The 18,492-nt window shown below is 50.2% G+C and overlaps 1 protein-coding gene and 1 long non-coding RNA gene across 2 annotated transcripts; both read right to left on the bottom strand.

The window, feature by feature from the left end:
* Nucleotides 1–1,561: 1,561 nt before the first annotated feature.
* On the bottom strand, nt 1,562–4,424 carry LOC149915670 (uncharacterized). The gene is made up of 3 exons (XR_016471927.1): nt 3,789–4,424; nt 1,812–2,282; nt 1,562–1,711 (listed from the first exon to the last, which is right to left on the bottom strand). It is a non-coding gene; the product is annotated as an uncharacterized LOC149915670 (long non-coding RNA).
* A 49-nt stretch (nt 4,425–4,473) lies between these two features.
* Nucleotides 4,474–18,361, bottom strand: LOC149915669 (rho GTPase-activating protein 32-like). Its single transcript, XM_090152141.1, has 18 exons — nt 16,577–18,361; nt 16,340–16,448; nt 15,602–15,721; nt 13,297–15,489; nt 12,944–13,043; nt 12,783–12,860; nt 11,976–12,098; nt 11,322–11,399; nt 10,590–10,671; nt 9,740–9,883; nt 9,078–9,180; nt 8,389–8,521; nt 7,789–7,871; nt 7,331–7,438; nt 6,829–6,974; nt 6,127–6,328; nt 5,189–5,334; nt 4,474–4,998 (listed from the first exon to the last, which is right to left on the bottom strand). The coding sequence occupies exons 5-18, from the start codon at nt 12,947–12,949 to the stop codon at nt 4,571–4,573; spliced, it is 1,860 nt and encodes a 619-aa protein (XP_090008267.1). The 5' UTR covers nt 12,950–13,043; nt 13,297–15,489; nt 15,602–15,721; nt 16,340–16,448; nt 16,577–18,361; the 3' UTR covers nt 4,474–4,570.
* Nucleotides 18,362–18,492: the final 131 nt, after the last annotated feature.

The raw sequence follows: 18,492 nt of genomic DNA, 5'->3' as shown, positions 1-18,492 counted from the left end.
CCCCAGAATCCCATAGTCCAAGCTGGCACACTTTCTCTAGCTTTCTGCTTGAATCGTTGGACTAAGTCCATCAGTTCTGTTGCTGTGTACGGTCGGGCTGTTACATGCAAGTGGGTTTGAACGGGGGGCCACTGATCAGGCGGCACCCCCGCCGATCTGTCCTGTACCTTTTTTGTTTTTTGAGTTATAACAGGACGGACTTCTAGTGCATCCGTCAAAATTGGAGATTCAAGATCAGATTTAGATTGTTTATTTTCCTGATCAACACAGTCCGTTGATTCAGGAGCCTGGTCATTGTTTATTGAAATATTACAGACTTGACCTATTGGAAGATGTAGAATTGGGTTTTTTCCTGTTAATATGCCAAGTTCCTGTTCTGACTTTTCAATATGATCTTTTAAAAGTTCATTTTCGTTCACTAAAGTATTATTCCTTATTTCAGCATTATTTAAAGCATTTAACAGTGGCCATGCCACTGTAGAAGCAGCTAATTGTCTTTCTCTTGTGACTAATGTACCATTGCCTAGTCCCTGAAAGTAATCTGCTAGGCGATATGGGGAAACATTTCCCACAACACATAGAGGACCCCATTTTTCAATGATAGTTGACAATTCATAATAAGGGGATCCCGCAAATCCTGGCATCTGCCCTGGAATTATTTTATCTAGGGGGGTAGCGTTCTCCCCCTTGAACATTTACAGAAATTCCAAAGAAAGGACATAGTGTAAGTTTTAGTATATTCGGCTTGCCAGCCTGGCTCACCAAGTGTATAATCAATGAAAATTATATAAAGGAATTTTATATAATCAAACAATATTAAGATGTTATAATAATGAAATAAGCAAGAGAGTTAGGCACACCAAGACAAAGAGAATACATAGGATGCTTACACATGTCGTGGGCTCGCTCAGGAAAGACCAGTGGAGAGAATCTTCCAAAGAGAGAGAGAGATCCTACCCACTGGTAGTCAGCTCTTAAATGGGTCTAGGAGAGGTGGAGCCATGCTCCACCCCTTCGTGCAGCAAAGGTGAATTCCTTTCACCTGTGCTCCCAGGGCTGACTCATTGCTCGCCTCAGGTGATAAATCAGAGGTTCAGGCCGTGACTCAGCAGTTCCCATACAGACTCCTTTCACAGGACTCAGTCAAAGAGGATGTCACACTTGTTCCACACACTCAAACTGACTGAACAGTGGTATCACAGTCACTTAAAACACACAGAAGCATCCAAACCCAAGCATGCACATTCCCTCTTGTGTTACTGGTGCCCACAGCTCACCTTCACACCTCTGGGGATTTCTGGCGTTTTCCACTGATGCAGCCTCACTATAGCTCCATGGGTGTCACACAAGGCCTGCAGGACCTCTTTCTCCACAAACCCCATCTGCAGGCACTGGTTCATAAGACTCACCACCCACCCTCCTGATGCAGCCTCACTATAGCTCCATGGGTGTCACACAAGGCCTGCAGGACCTCTTTCTCCACAAACCCCATCTGCAGGCACTGGTTCATAAGGCTCACCACCCACCCTCCTGAGCAAAAGCAAGCACTAAGAATGAGAGCAAATTGCACTGGATTTGACCTGGCCTGGTCCCCAAGCCTCAGTCCTGCCAGACATACCCCGGTGCGTAGACTCATCCCCAACATCTGACTGGACATTGTCATTCTGCAAACGCCCCATCCCAGCAGCAAGGGATCAAAGCATTGGGACAGCTGAAACAAAAATGTCATGAAAGTTTCCTATTAGCACTGATCAAGAACACATCTACCCCTGAGCAACAGGATGGGAAACAAACAGCAGAAGACAACCAACCTGCAGAACCCGCTCCGTTGGGGTTGGTCCAGATGTTTGTATGCTCCCTTCCATGGCCCGGGCCAAGCTTGCTGAGCTGCTCCTCCTTTGTGCAGGGGGAGAGCGGTGCAGATGCTACGTGGTGGCTATGCACAGCATGCCTTTGACTTGATTCTCCTCTCTCCATCTTCCAGTAGCAAGCAGCATTTCAAATCTCTCCTTGCAAAAAATCACCTAGGTAAAAAAGAACTGGCAATCTTGCTTTTAAAGTTTCCTTATTTATACAACTTGATGCTTTAAAGCACAAGCTCACCTAGCAATCACCTACCTTAGACAAGCCCAACCTGCAAGGAAAAGTTATTCTTCTGTGTCTGCAGACTTTGCACACATTTCCAGGTGCAGTAGTCAGCCCAGTTCTCAGCACAGCTTTACCAACCACAGAAACCCAGTTTACGCCCGCCGTGCTTTTCTCTCATCTGAAACGCTGCATTGCTGCAAGAAGCAATGAATAAAATCACAGAATCACAAAACTGGGGTTGCAAGGGAGCTCCAGAGATCACTGAGCCCAAGCCCCCTGCAAAACGGGCTCCCTAGAGTAGGCAGCACAGGAAGGGCGCCCAGGAGGGCCTGGAATATCTCCAGAGAAGGAGAATCCACAGCCTCCCTGGGCAGCCCGTTCCAGCGCTCCGTCATCCTCGCCGTGAAGAAGTTCCTTTGCATTTTGGTGCAGAACTTCCTGTGCTCCAGTTTATGGCCATTTCCCCTTCTTCTGTCACCACAGATCGCTGAAAAGATTGCAGCCGTGTCCTTTTGACTCCCACATCTAAGATATTTATAAGCGTTGTTGGAAATAGCCAAATAGTTTTCCAGGACGGTTCTCTGATCTTTGTATCTATCTTTATTCCCAATTGCAATGGCGGGCCTCCTGCAAGCAGGAGAGCGCAGAGAAAACAGTGTTACATCTTTTATCCCCTACTGCCCGACCCTTATCTCTTTCTCCCCGGCTCCTCACTGGCTGAGTACTGCAGGTTCACACTCTTTCGCAATGCTTCACTAATCGTACCAATACCAAGTAAACACAAATCCTTACCACCCAACCACAAATATCTTAATTGGTCGACTGCCTTCTAACAACTGCTTTCTTAACAAACATCTGGTCGTAACTTTTGGATGTCTGCTTTACAACATAGACATAACCTCTTAACTGCTTCATTACCCCCCAGCATTTGTGCCCTTTGCACTGGGTCATTGTTCAGGTCATCCGTCTGTCCTTGCTTAGAGATAAGCTTGGAAGGAGGACAGAGGGCAGTATCTTGGAGCCTGCCTACGGCATCCTAACGTTCCCACAGAGTGGGACAGTTCTGCTTTGTGTAAAGGCCCCGACTCCTTGAGAGTTTGTTCAGTGGACTTCACTTCTGCTGGCCTAATGAACAACCTTACAGTACGTTTCCCAGGTCAGAATACTATACCCACATTGTTTAGAACATTTAAAGTCTGTTGCAGCTTTGGGAGAAAGAATTGGTCACGTAATTCGGTAACTATGTCTCTAAAATATGTTACCTATATGCATATGGTAATCTTCCTGTCCACGTCAGCTATTTCTAAGGATATGTGACAGCTTCATTCTTTAGATCAATTGCCCTTTTTCAACGTTCAGTGCAGAAACAACACTTTCACTTTCCACAGAATACGGTATTCTTACTTTGCACATCAGCTATTTCTAAGGACGTGCTACAGCTCACTTCTTTAGATCAACTGCCCCTTTCAATATCCAATGCAGAAACACCACTTTCACTTTCCACAGCATTTACCAGAACCACAGAACGGCAGGGGGGCTGAAAAGGACCACAACGATCATCCAGCTCCCCAGAACCCCCACACCCCCTCGCAGCCGCCTACAGCCTCAGATCTCGCTAGATCCCCCCCCGTCGCCTCCCTGCAGCTTCCTGGAGCCCCGCACGGCCCCCCTCCCCGTCCCGGGACCGTTCTCCCGCACACCTCCGGCACAGCTGTCCTCAGCACTCGCTCCCGTCGCGCCGCGGCTTCCCTCTCGGTGCTGCCCGGACAGCTCCGGCTGCCGCCGCGCTGTCCTGCGCGGCGGCCCAGGCGGCAGGAGCGGCGCTCTGCGAGGAGAGCCGCGCCTCCGACAGCCGGCTCCCAACGCTCGCTCCCGCGCACGGCGGCTCGGCCAACGGCAGCCGGCGGAGCTACCGCGGACCAAGGAGACCCCGGGGGCGGGGCGGCGCCGCCGCTGCCCAATCAGAGGCAGGGGGCGGGGCAAGGGAGATGCTGCTCAAGGTGAGCTCCTCCTGCCGCAGCGTGATGACGACAGGTCTGCACGGCCAGCTCCTAGGTCGGGAGCCAGGAATGGACACGGCAGGAGGAGAGAGGCGTTAGGGAGCAGCCGAGGCTTCGAAATGCATCAAAAAGCCCTGAAAAGCATCACAAAGCCACAGCCAGGAAGCTCGGGATTATCACGAGCAGCATCCAGGATGCTAAACATCATTTGCTACCATACCAGATGGTAGCTGAGCTCTCGCTGCAGACGTCCCAAAGCCAGACAGAACGGGAACAAACCCAGAGCTCTGCTGCGCGCACCCCACAGCCATCGCGTTGCAAGCTGGAGTGCCTTGCTCTTCGTTGCATTCGTCCCGGTCTCTGTGAATGAAGACTCGGAAGGCAGTCAAGGCGTTGATTGAGCACGAGCGTGCTTTTATTATTATGTAAAAGACAGGAGGGCGTGAGAGGTCCAGGGTAAAGATGGGACTCATCCTCTCTTGTCACGGAGAGAGTGGCTCAGAGCTCTCAGGGCTGCTGCCCGGTGCCTGGGGCTGGAGGCCTGATTCTAAGTCCCCCTCCAAGAGGCTCGGCTTCTCCTCAGCGACGCTGACCTGCTCCTGCGTGGAGGTGCTGCTGTCGGGGCACTCGGACTGTGCTTGGGCTGGGCTGCACTGCAAAGGCACTGGGTCACAGTCCAGGCTGGTGACTGTGGTGTCCAGCAGGCTCAGGTCAGCATCTTCAGCACAGCCGGGAGAAATGAGGGCGTGAACTTGGATGAGCTCCTTCTCTCCATCGCTGTTGTTATGTGGAAGGCTGTCATCTGAACCACAGTGACTCGTGCTTCCTAAGAGCCCTCCATCGATGGAAGCACACAGCGCACCATCGCTACTTGCCCCGGCTCTTCTGGGTAGACAAGGGCTCGATTCACCTAGGAAGGATACACAGGGGTTAGTGTCAAACTTTCACAAGCTGAATTATGAAAGTGGCTCTTGATCAGGGGTGATCTGAAGATGCTAGGTATAGGTTGGAACGCTAGGAGGAGATACAAGTCCACTTGTATTGCATGAATTCTATGTCGCTGAAAAGCAAGGCTTTGAAAGCTGGATTCGCACCCCTACCTGCCAGCACCACGACTTCTGTCTCTGAGGGCTCCCTGGGACTGCGCTGCAGTCGGCGTTTGGCCACAGAGGATGGTTTCCGCAGGCTGAAGCAGGAACGCCAACTGCCAGCTGGTGATTCCTTCGTCTTGCTGGGTGGATGTTGTCTGGAGAGAGAAAACAGTGACTGGTGTGAGTCGTGCGTGGTGCGGGGTGAGGGAAGAGCTGCACTGAGCTCTTGCCAACAGTTGCTTGTTCCTGGCACCGCCTGGTTTCCGCTGAAGCACAGCTTAGAAACTCGCTCTCTTTCAAGCAGTTGAGGACGGTTCCACTCCTATAGCTCAGCCCTGAAGTCTTGCTGGCTAAATTCCCCTAAACTGTGTCAAGCAAGATGCAGAGCACGTGAGCAAAGGCTCCGCGGCTGTACAGGACAGCATCTAAGGGATGGCTCTTCTGGAGCCAGCAGGCGTAACTGCTTTCTGAGGAACCGTGCAGCCATAAAGGAAATTCAAAAGCACCTCTGACTCTGACATCAACACCTCGTCGGCCCCATCTCACCGCCAAGTTTAGTTTCTAGTGCCAGCAGGTCTGACCAGCAGCTCTGCTTAGAGGAGAACCGGAACTGGTTTCAGGCATGTGGCCCCAACAGCTGGAAAACCCCAACGTTTCAAGGTAGAGCCAGCTCAGGCCAGGGTAGACGTCAGCATGGCTTTATACATCTCGTGACTGCGTGCCCAGCAAGGAAGGAATGGCAGCCTCGTGTGGCTAAACCGAATATGTTAGTTGAATCGCAGAGTCCAAAGGGAGCAGAGATTCACTGCAACAATTCACTTCAGGCACCGTTACTTTAATTTAGCTTCCACATGTTTTGGCGCAAGAAATAATGGGGGAAAAAAAAAACAACAACACAACCCACCCAAACAATGATGATGGTTGCTGGAAAACAAAGTCCTCTTTACCTTTCAGATGGAAAGTTGATGATTGTGTGGAATTTCCCCTGTACAGCTGTGGGGCCTTCTTCCACTTCTATGTCCCTGCTCTGTGTCACAACGGAAGAGCTGCTGTGGCCTCGCCTCTGAGCCTGTGCCTCCTCCAGGGTGAGCAGCTTTGTGGCAGGAGAAGACACCCACGCAGACTTGGGCCCTGAGAGAGAACCGTGCCCTGTAAGGGAAAGCCACAGGTAAGAGCGAGGATCACAAAGCAGCACCACAGCCATCACAGTTCTGGGGGAGATGCTATAGTTTTCTCAGACCTGCTTATCTGAGCCACTAGAAGAAGAGGAGTTCAGAATAAGCACGTGGTCAGATGTATGTTTAAGGCAAAGGACAAAGTCATAATTAATAAGAGCAGCTCACTGTATCTAAATGGGCAAAGAAAAACCCTAGAAAGCAGGGGCAGGGAACTCAGAAAGCTTCACTGCCACACTTTCATCAAGCTTCACCTGCATGCAAAACATCGTAACGACAGTGACGTTTTTTTTCTCATTGTAAAGTTTGGACTTGGACATTCTCAGCATCCAGCAACAGGATGCCAGATTCTAATCTAAGCCCAGAAGTCTGCTGTCCCCTCGATAGAAAAAGTGTATTTCAAAGATCTTGGAGAAGGCCTGGATTTGATCAAGGTGTCTGATCAAGATAAAGCTCATGGAGGAAGACACTCACCTGCTCCATCTGCCATGTCTGATCCGGATTTGGAGCAGAAGAGGACATCTGCGTGGTTGATGATGAATTCCACCACAGCCGACTGCGTCTGCAGTTCCATGCAGGCGGCTCTTCCGCTGGCGCAGGCAGACTCGTTCTGCTGTGATCTGTAGAAAAGGCAGATTTTAGCAGTCATTTATCCAAGATCCAAGTTTCCCCAAGTCTGGATTGTTGCAGCCAAAAGCTGTCAAATTGGGCTCCGGAGGCTTCCGCGGTGATGCCGCTGAAGAAATTCTCCTGGCTGATCAAGGACACACCAGTCCCATCTAAACAAGAGGGCAGAAATTGTCATCTAGAAATTGTGCCTGTGGGGTTGGAGAACAGTCCAGGCTCTTGCTCTGCCGTCAGCCACTTACTGCACATTGTACAGGAGAAGAGCACATTCGATGGAGAAAAAGGTAGATTGCATTTTTTGCCGGAGAACAGATCCAAGCAGTGTGTTGAAATGGAGAAAGAAGTTTACCTTAAGAGGTTTGGAGCCCACACAATCGCTAAGTTCTTAGCATGCATGTTTGTCACGGAACAGTTCCCGGCTAGACGAGCCAAGTGTCTCATCAGGTACTCCAGTGTCCTGTAAAATCAGAGAGGCAAACGTTCAGCACCAATGAGCACGCCGTGCTGCAGTTCACAAAGCAAGCCTCAATGCATGTTTTTGCTACTGTCACTGAAGATGAAGTAGATCCAACTTGACTAAGTGCCACGCTGCGGCACCAAGCCCCAGCACAGCACAGCCGCAGCCACCAGCTGCACCAACTGTGCCCCCGTGCCCAGGAACCAACCCAATAAATTAACCCCGTGTAGCCTTAAACTGCTTCAACATACGCAGGCATCATGTTGCCAGCATGAGACAAGCCTGGAATCACACCACTGCCCTCTGAAGTGCAGCACAGCTGAGCTCAACAGACCGAAGGCAGCACTGACCTGTAGTGAGGAGCGGGCAGCTGCTGGATGACGTCCTGCATTCTGACCAGCTGCTCCTCATCTGTAGCGGCACCAACAGCCTCCTGGAATAGTGCAGAAAGGGACTGAGACACAAATCAGGCTAGATACCTGCCACAGGGTCGGGAACTATGGGGACAGCGTGCTGTTGGTCTGCGCCGAGACAGATTTTACGCCTTCCAGGAGGCATCTGGGGAACATAGCGGCACGCAGCTGGTGCCATCAAGGCCAAGGAGTCCAAGCAGCGGGCCGGTTTACAGCCTGATTGCGCAGCTCAGCTCCTCAAGCTTCAAGTGCACTTTGCTATCAATCCCACTCCCATTCTATAAATACTTGGGGAATAGAAAAACAAAACAAAAGAAAAAACAAAAAACATGAATTCTCGCAAGCTTTGCGAATATGGAAATAACCGCCTCCTGGGACCACCGAAAATGGCATCCATATGATGCATGATGTGGCAAAGACATACGAGTAAACCCCACGGGGCTAACAGAAAAAGGGCCTCAGAGCTGGGGCACTGCTGCAGCCATCTCTCAAGAGGCCCAGGGAAGAGGTAAAGGAAAGACGTTGCCTTGTGCTTACCGAGAACTTGTCATACAGCTGGTCGGTCAGCAGAGGGTTCGGGAGCTCCCTGAAGTACATTTTGCAGACGGACCTCACACTGTGAGTGTCGCGGATGGTTAGCTCAGGAATCTGCTCAGACTCAAATTCTTGGCTGGAGAGAAGGACACAAAAACGGGCGGGGGGGTTGAGAAAGAGGAAAACAAGTCAAAAGCCACACCAAATATAATCAAGCATTGGAAGGGCTTCCCGATTAACAGGAGAAAATGAACACTCAGTCACCAGCACCACACGAGCCATGCTGGATGAGATGTTTCCAAAAGGAGACCTTTTCGTTTTGCTAAGGCATTTCCCGTGACTCTGACAACTGGCTGCCTAGTCTACAATCCTAAGCCAGGAGCCCGGAGCAGCAAGGAGGAGTGTGGGCTGCTCCAAAGGGCTCTGCAAACAGGAGGAAACAGGAATGAGAGCTGGCAGCGGTGACACCGCAGTCCCCCACAGCCTTCCAGTGCTCCGAAGGACAGAAGGAGAACTTCCTGCTCCAGCAAGTCTGCTGAATGGCCCGTGTTCCTATCAAACAGTGACAAGCCTGGCGCACCACTGCTGAGCGCACGCTGCCTGCACAGAGCTGCCCCACGGCGCAGGCCTCTGAGCACCCACAACAGGGCACGCGCCCCTACTGACTGCTGTGTCAGTCGCAGCACTCTTACCGCAGTCTCTGGATGTTGGACGCGACGCCGGACAGCCGGTATATCCCTTGCACTACGCTGTGCTGCTCAATGAACTCGGCGCAGCTCTGGAGGACCTGGGGGACTAAAGAACACGTGCCAGTGGTTACTTGAGCTCCTCATTCAAGTCCTCATTCAGGCTGTGCTCCTAGTCAAATCTCATCCACTAAGCCCAGCCAGGCTACTGCTTAGTTCTTCCTTACAGAAGAAAGCTGTCCAAGACGAGGAAACTGGACAGACATGTATTCCTTGCCTTCAAGAAATGTCAGGACCTAGGAATCAGCCTAGAGAAAGTAATTCTGGGGAAGCCGGAGACACTGCAAGTCCCACCACAGCTCCATGGGAATGAAAGGAGGTGGGAAATCTCATGTCCAGGAGAGCTGGGAAACTGATGCAGGACACTCTCCTTGGCCAAAAGGCTTCCTTTCTTTTCAGGCTAGTGTGGGATTGGCTTACAGGCTTTGGTTTAAGCAAATACAAACGTGCTTGTCTCTTAAGAGCATTAGCCTCAGTTTATCTTTCAGCCATCAACTTCCATTACACATTTCTCCACCGGTACCAACCTGCCCCTTTGCTAGATATGACCTCCCTTTCATCTTTAGATGCCCAACAGAGGAAGATCTCAGGAACGGGCTGTCCCTTACCATCGCGACCAGAGTGGAGAAGATGCTCTCCCAGGTCACAGCCAAACACCTTTTTCTTCTCCACCTCCCGCTCTTTCGGTTTCTTTGGGCGGGCCTTCACCAAGGAACGAAGGAAGGTGACGAGCTTGCCGCGTTTCTTTGGCACTGCACGACAACAGGAAGAAACCAGTTCATTTCAGGTTTGGCTCAGTTGGACAAGGCCAAGCATAACACATTCTACAGAGCACGTCAAAACGGGAAGAACGTTACCAAGTACATAGAAAAACGGATTTTCTCCCATCCCTGCAGGAGGAGCCAAAGGCCAGGTTGGATGGGGCCCTGGGCAGTGGGGTCTAGTCTCGCATTAGATGTGGAGGTTGGTTGGCAGCCCAGCCTGAGGCAGGGGGGTTGGAACTTGATGATCCTTGAGCTCCCTTCCATCCCAAGCCATACTAGGAGGATTCTATGATTTCCCCAAGTCCACTCATAAACACGGGAGGATCGGGCCAAATCTCTGCGCGTTCCGATGGAGTTTAATGCACTCCTCTTGCTTGGCTTGCTCAACTTGGGGATTAAGGATCCTCTTGAAAAGTCACGTTCTGATCAAGCGTATCACTAGCACAACCAGGCCTCTAGCTGTCCACCAGGGACACTGGCTGTTCTCAACCTCGTACTGACTCGCAGAAGAACTGCCTTTGCCCTCCTTCATTCTCATTGCCTACAAAACACCAGCCATATGCCCCATGATATGCCTGAAGGATCATCAGCACAGACTATAACACGGGATGGATAAAGGAGGTATTAAACACAGAACACACCCAAAAAGAGACGCCATTTTGCTTCCCTGCACCATCAAATGCAACATCCGTACCTGGCTTTGGCACTGAACTGAGGAGAGACTCCGGAATTTTTCCATTGATGAGCTCCACGCACTCACTTGGGAAAAATCCAACCTGTAACAAGAAAAAAAAGAGAGGTGCAATACTGAAGGCAGCATTTCTCAGGCCTGAACTGTTCAACCAAAAGCCACCTAACATTTTCCTCAGAACGTGCTTGCCTGACGCTCCGTAAGACTATCCAACAAAAAGTGGCCTGCATAAAAGTAATAATTATTCAACATTTGCAGCCAAAAGTCCTACAAAACAAATAATTGCTTCTGTAGAAGATGTAGAAGAAGAAAGTTCTTGCTGACTGAGATGCAGCTGCAATCCCCAGCTCCGAGCTACCCAGCGTTCTGCAGCCAGCAGCAGCAACAAGCACACGGAGGGTCTGTTACCCTACCTCGGCTGACAGGCAGTAACTTCCTAAAAGAGACTAACTTCACATTCTGCATGGGTGCAAGCAAAATACTCTGAGACACTGAAACACTGTCTTAGCTGCTGTATTTCCAAAGGTGGGGTTCAGTGGCCGTGACCTGATGCATACTGTGAAGGCTCTTGCTTCTAAGTGAATCGAGGAGACAGTTTCCTACAAAGACCACCTCTGACACCGACACAGGGAAAATGTTTACGTCCATGAGCCATCCTGTGCAGGCAGCACAGCTCTTAGCCGAGATTCCCGACCTGACCAAAGTTGCGCTCTCAAGTCTGAAGCTTGTGCCTACCTGAAAGCCATGCTTGCCTCTCCACCAGGGGGTCAGCTCCTTTGGTGGCATATCAGTAACGCACACGATGTCTCCCACCTGAAAAAGACTACAACATCAATCCCAGCCTCAGCACGGCTGGGAGGAAAGCACAGCTCAAATGACTGCATTCTTCTGCACCACAAAGCATTGTCAAGCTCGAGAGCAATTGCACCAGCGCAGCACTTAAGGCGTCTTCCATTGTAAAACTGAACCTAGAGGTAGAAGAGTCACTACAATACACAACTACAGAATACAGCTGCTCAGTAGGAAATGCTTCTCAAAAGCAGCAGGCTCTCTGCCAAAGGGAGAGCTCCAATTAAACCACAGGCATAAGTTAGCGGGGCTTCCTGAACAGATCTACACGCTTCATTCACTGGTCTGCTGTTGCTCAGAGACCAGGCTACAACATTGGGCAGTCTCTGTTTGATCATAAGATCCAAAAGCCAAATAAAGCCATATTTTAGAGATGGCCGAACTCCTCCCTGCATCCAACCCAGTGCAAGTCTGATCTGGAACTGCATCTTCTGGGCTTCACCTCACCAAACATTCTGAAGGTATCTGAGAATATTCCTGATGCGTTCCCGCCTTATACTCTCCTGTACATGACAACTAGGAACGCCCTTAACTGCTTACCTCAAAGGAGAGTTCATCCGGTGCCTGGGCAACGTATCTCTTAAGAACATGGGCAGCAGCAACAGCTGGAATATTTACAGGTGACTCCTCGTGGATCGGCAGGGGCTTCCCATTGTTCTCAGTCTGAAACAGAGAGCACAGGCCATGGTGAGGAGCTGAGGACAAACGAGGACAATTTCAGAGCAAGGAGCACATCTGCAGAGAAAGATCCTTATCATGAGTGCTTAACAAGAAACTGCAAGTCTAATAACAGCTGTTTCTCTTCCCGACGTGCAGCAGTGTCGCCAGGCAATGCAAAGATGCGTCTCTCTCTACCCAGACTAAGAGGACAAACACCCCAACCGAGAGGACTCCTGGAGTTTTATAAACTTGCCACGCTTGCAGTACTGTCTTGCCAAAGAGGAGCGTAAGAGTCTGCTTGCTTCCTGTAACCTATTGCTTGGAGACCTCAGCCATGGACTGGACACAGGAGCCGGTCCACTGACCCAATCCTTGGCTCACTACAAGTGCCTGCTTCCCTTAACTTGCTGAATATGAGAACTTGGTCTTTGGGTGACAAAATCCAGGCAGGATGGGGAAAATGCTTCTGCATGTTTATAACGCTCGATCTGATTCTGTCGGTACTATAACGTCCATGGCCATCTAGATGCTCGTAGCAAGGACATGAAGCTTTTCAGGCAGCTTTAAAGTGACACCGATAGAGCTGGAAGGATTCTCCCTCTCTTGAAAAGCAGGAGAGCTCATCTGCAGCTCACTCTGCCGGCTCAAGTCAGCAGAACAAAGACCAATCAGAGCTTCATACTCTACCTCCATTTGTGCCAGGTCAGGCCCACAGCTGATCTCGCTGCACGCGATGCCCATCACAGCAGGCACGACAAGCTGGAACTGAAAAGAAACACACTTCTATTTTCTCTGTTCACACACCACGGTATGGAGAGACTTCTTCAGAACTACCCTCAGTTACCCACTGGCATAGGCAGGTGTTCTAGAAACAACAACAAGGTAGACAAGTTCCTTGAAGCCGCAGCCGTTTCTTGTCACTTTGCTCTGTTCTTCCGCGAGCAAAAGCTGCATCAAAGGAGAAGGCAGAGGGCGGGGAGAGGAGAGAGAAAGAGCTGATCAGTGAGCTTGCACAATTTAACAAAGAAGACAAGGGAAAAGCCCTGAGACAAATGCCACCTCTATGCTTTGGAATGTAGCTACTGAGTGAAAATTATGTCTGATGGTCAAAGAGTAAGCAGCATGACACTACCAGCTCCACCAGCCAGCAGCTTTCAACACCTCACTGTCCACCTGTCTATCTCACACTGTCTCAGCTTACCTACAAGATGCTGCACAAGACAGTGTGAAAACAAAGGTACTCAGTTGATGCACAAGTGCAACAAGCTAGCTACTCAGTCAGAGCTCAAGCGCTCCAATGAAGGGACGCAGCAGGCACTGCTCCTCCCCTCATTCTAGCTGCTTATGACATCACTAAGGGCCACCAGGCTGCTCCACCATGACAGACAAGGTGGGGAAGCAAGACCACGTCACAAGACCAGAAGATTCCAACACTCCAACATTCTAGAATCAGAGGGCGGTTGGAATTCTACCTCAGCCAAATCCTGGAGAAGCTGGCACGGGGTCATCATGACCAAAGCGCAGGACCCGGCGCTTGCTCTTGTTGAGCCTCGTACAACCGACCTCAGGCCATCCTTCTGCAGGGCCTTCCTACCCTCGGGCAGATGGACACTTCCTCCCAGCAGCATACCTTGCAGTGCAGGGCCTACATAACATCACACTAGAGTCCTTTGTTTCATTCAAAAGTGTGTTACAGCACCGATCTATTTCACTGTAAGGAAATCAAGGAAGAGACTGGAGAAACACAGAACTGCTACGAGACTGCTATATACATTTCTTTCCCAAGTGGATTTTTGCCTTTTTGCTTCCAGGATGACCTCATTTTGTTCTCCCCTTCTTGTGAGGAAGCTGCCTCCAGTGCCTGAGGTTCAGGAGACAGCATGAAACACGACACTAAGACAAACGCTTGTCGTGGGCGAGGGGTGGCTGTGCTTTGCCAGGCATATGGCGGGGCAGTAAGTGCCACACGGCAGCCCCAAGCCAAGCCCTGCATTCAGTCACTGTGGCCACAGCTGGTGCATCGCTGCCAGAACGTATCCAAGGATACAGGTGGACGCAGGCACTCCTGCTCCTTCTGCAAAGCCATCCTCTGCAGAGCCCATTAGGTGCTGCTCAGTGCTATGCCAACCAGGCTCCCGTTTACTGCAGCCCTGGGATAAACACGCGTGTACTCTTCTGTGCAGCAGTGAGCTCCAGGGATGAAGGCTTACCAGAGGGTAAGCCAACAGAATCTACTGCTGACTCCATCAGCTCCTTCTTCTACCAACCATGGGCAAATACTGTGAGACAGAACACAAGGAGGGAAAAGCACTTCTGCTCACACGCCTGCAATCGAATTCAAAACAGCTACTGCAATAAGAGCTCGTAGAGTAAACCCAGCCTCAGAGACACAAACGCACATGGTTCCAGGAAATACCATGGCACACTGTTGATGAAATGCTGCTTCGTTGCTCGGAGAGCACGCAGCATGCCGCTTTGACAGGCACAGCAGTGCTGCGACGTCCAAGCTGGGCACCAAAACCTCCCCAGCATCCCTGGCCAACGCTGCCAGGGAAATGCAACACCTGCATCCCTATCTGGCTTACGGCACACACACTGGGGGGCTGCCTTAGTCTCAGGTGGGAGGGATTTTTCTTCAGAGTATCTGGTATGATGCTATGTTTGGGTTCTAGGAGAAAAATCACACTGAGAACACCCTGATCTTTATAGTTTCTGACAAGCAAACTTGCACAGAGCCAAGGCCATTCTCAGCAAAGCTCTCAACAAGGAGCTGGGAGGGAACCGAATTAAGACAGCTAACGTAAACTGGCCAAAGGGATATTCCATACTATATGCCATCAAGTGGAAGGAGTTTTGAAGGGGATGAGAGTACATCTCACTCTCTTTTATTGCTTGGCGGCTAACTGGACAGTGGTTGGCGGGTGGTGAGCCATTGCTTGTACATCACTTGCAATACATTCATATATATATTCAGAACTACTTTTATCTCAAAAACATGAGTTTTACTTCTCTTTTTCCACCCAACACTCTCCCCCATCCCACGGGGAACAGGGGAGTGTGTGGTGCTGAGCCACCCACCGGCTTCAACCACAACAGGGCCGCGGGGCAATGGGAGCAAGCACAGAAATAAAACACAGAAACTCGCTGTTCCTTGGGCTCGTGGCTGCCACAAAGCTCGTGTTTTAGTGACGCAGAGTACTGTATCTCCAACTATTGTGTGTCTCGTTAACCACAAGCTCAGCTATGAGCTGTCACCACAAGCAAAAGATAAACGTAAACAGAGGCCCTTATCCACACGTGCCAATCTCGGTGCGAGGAATAAAAGCCCATTGGGCCACGGGCAAAGCAGAGAGCACATAGGCAGGAAACAGGAAGGAGTTGAACTCCAGCTCTCCTACACAAAAGAAAGGGAGAGCTGAGCCAGCACCACGGGAGGAGTTACGACACAGCTTCAGAGCTTACAGAGCCCTGAGATTTCCAAAGGACGGTGCCAGGGTAACTCTCACCATTCCCATGCAGGGGTCTTCCCAGACACTTCAGCTGCTGACTTCCACTTCCTCTGTCATGTGTAGAAAGTCCAGGTGACAAATGCTCATTTCGTCTGGGTAACGCTTCCATGGTCATGACTGAAAAAAAAAAAAGAAAAAAATAGCATGCAACCCCTTAAAATTTACCTCTCTGCTCTTTCTGTCAGCACGACATCTAAGATGAGCATTACACGTCCCTGCTACTGACTGAAAATTCATCCAAGCCTATGTTCCACACAGCTTCATCTCAGTGCCAAAAAGAAACACGTAAACAGATGTTCAGAGGATTCTTTGTGCAGATAAAAGTGCAGGGTGCATATGTATTCTCTTCAGTAATAAATATTAGTTTAGAATCCAAAGGTAACTTTTCAAGAAGCAGTATGAAAGAAAGGTCAGTCAAAAGGAAATACGTGATTTTCATCTATTTTCATCTAAAAAATCCTTGCTAAACCTCTTCCCATCAAAAAGAAAGCATGCTGGGCATTCTTAGCAGCAGCTCAGAGGACATCTTGCACCACAAAATGCAGCACATGCTTTTTTGCTCACAGGCCCCTCATGTCTCTAATTTGTGTCAGATTCACTCAAAATGACCACGTGGACCAGAACAGCCATTTGGTTCTGCTGAGGTAGGAACCCACTGCTGGGATGTCCCACAGTCCCGTTTCCCCGCTACTTCCAGCCCTGGGGGGAAAAGGAAGAGCAACTGACTTCACCTACCCAGACTTCTGCATGGTCTCACATCACACAGAGAAGCATGGTGGAGAGCTCTGGCAGCTGAAGAAATCAAGGTTGCCTCTAAGATCTTGCTTTAAAACAACATGACTTACTGCCCATGAGACATGAAAGACGAGGTTAAGGTTAAAAAGCCTCCAATCCCCGTGGATGTGGCTGTCTGATAAAGACAACAGCTGTCCGCTTTCCAGCAGGGTGATGCTCACCCAGCAAAGCACTCACCAGCACATGTCTTTCATAGAAACATAGAATTAGCAAGCTTGGAAAAGATCTCCAAGATCATCCGGTCCAACCATCCACCTTCCACCAACATTTCCCACTACGCCACGTCCCTCACGACAACATCTAATGTTTCTTGAACACCTGCAGGGATGGTAACTCTATCACCTGTCTGGGCAGCCCGTTCCAGCGTCTGACCAGTCCTGTGGAGAAGTTTTTCTTAACATCCAACCTCAATCTCCCCTCATGCAACTTCAGGCCACTCCCTCCAGTCCTATTACCACTTACACAGGAGAGGAGGACAACGCCCACCTCAACATAACCTCTCTTCAGCTAGTTGTAGAGAGTGAGGAGGTCTTCCCTGCGCCTCCTCTTCTCCAGACTAAATAATCACAGTTCCCTCAGCCGCTCCCCATAAGACTTGTGCTCTAGATGCCCTGCAGCTTCACTGCTCTTCTCTGGACACATTTAAGGCTTTCACTGTCCTTCCTGTAGTGAGGCACCCAGAACTGAACACAGTACTCAAGGTGAGGACTCACCAGTGCTGAGCACAGGAGGATGATCGCTTCCCTGCTCCTGCTGGCTCCAGTTCTTTGCATTGCACTTCCAATCTAAACCGTTCCTTCTGCGGTAGCGCTTGCATCCTCAGTTAGGGCTGGAGCTCAAGAGGTCAACACAACAGAAAGAACACAACGTGCAACTGGAAGACATGACTCAAAGCTCACAAGAGTCAACTCTCTGACCTTGGGCACAACTCACAAACCATGAGCCAGGCCTTGCCAACTTGGCAGATCTGAGCATGCCAGAGGGGATCAGATCACAAAGTGTCCATTTCAATTGCAGCTTCATGTAGGAAAGAAAACCAGCTAGCAGGCGTGAATGAATTCACTCACAAGCTGCACAACGAGTCTGTTCTTCATTAAAAAAACCACATGGATTCCTAATCCAAAAAGAGAACGGCAAGAGTTAATACCGATGGAAGAGGTTCCTGGTCCGAAGCCTCATCCTCTTACCCAACTTTCCTTGCCTCGTACTCTTCCCCAACTCCTGGATGATGCCCACAGGCTTGAAGTCAGACCTCAAATTCATAGGACTCCTTTCACAGGACTCAGTCAAAGAGGATGTCACACTTGTTCCACACACTCAAACTGACTGAGCAGTGGTATCACAGTCACTTAAAACACACAGAAGCATCCAAACCCAAGCATGCACATTCCCTCCTGTGTTACTGGTGCCCACAGCTCACCTTCACACCTCTGGGGATTTCTGGTGTTTTACACTGATGCAGCCTCACTATAGCTCCATGGGTGTCACACAAGGCCTGCAGGACCTCTTTCTCCACAAACCCCATCTGCAGGCACTGGTTCGTAAGGCTCACCACCCACCCTCCTGAGCAAAAGCAAGCACTAAGAATGAGAGCAAAGTGCACTGGATTTGACCTGGCCTGGTCCCCAAGCCTCAGTCCTGCCAGACATACCCCGGTATCTACAGCCTCCCTGCGCAGCCTGCTCCAGTGCTCCATCATCCTTACTATGAAGAAGTTCCTTTGGTGTTGGTGCGGAACTTCTTGTGTTCCACTTCATGGCCATATCCCCTACTTCTGTCCCCAGAGACCTCTAAAAAGTGGTTGGCCACGTCCTTTTGACTCCCACACTTAATATAATAAGTATTAATCAGATCCCCTTTTAGTCTTCTTTTCTCAAGGCTGAACAGACCCAGGTCACCCAGCCTTTCCACACTGAGGAGGTGCTCCCGGCCCTTTATCACCTTCATGGACTACTGCTCGACTCTCTCCAGGAGAACCCTGTCATTTTTGTATCAGGGAACCCACAACTGGATGCAGTACTCCAGGTGAGGCCTGACCAGAGAGGAGCAAAAGGGGATGATCAGCTCCCTTGCTCTTTTTAATGCACCCCAGG

The sequence above is a fragment of the Phasianus colchicus genome, chromosome 17, assembly GCF_987193195.1.
Source record: "Phasianus colchicus chromosome 17, bPhaCol1.hap1.1, whole genome shotgun sequence".
NCBI lineage: Eukaryota > Metazoa > Chordata > Aves > Galliformes > Phasianidae > Phasianus > Phasianus colchicus.
The sequence above is the reverse complement of the archived record's forward strand: the minus strand, read 5'-3'. Positions and strand labels throughout refer to the sequence as shown.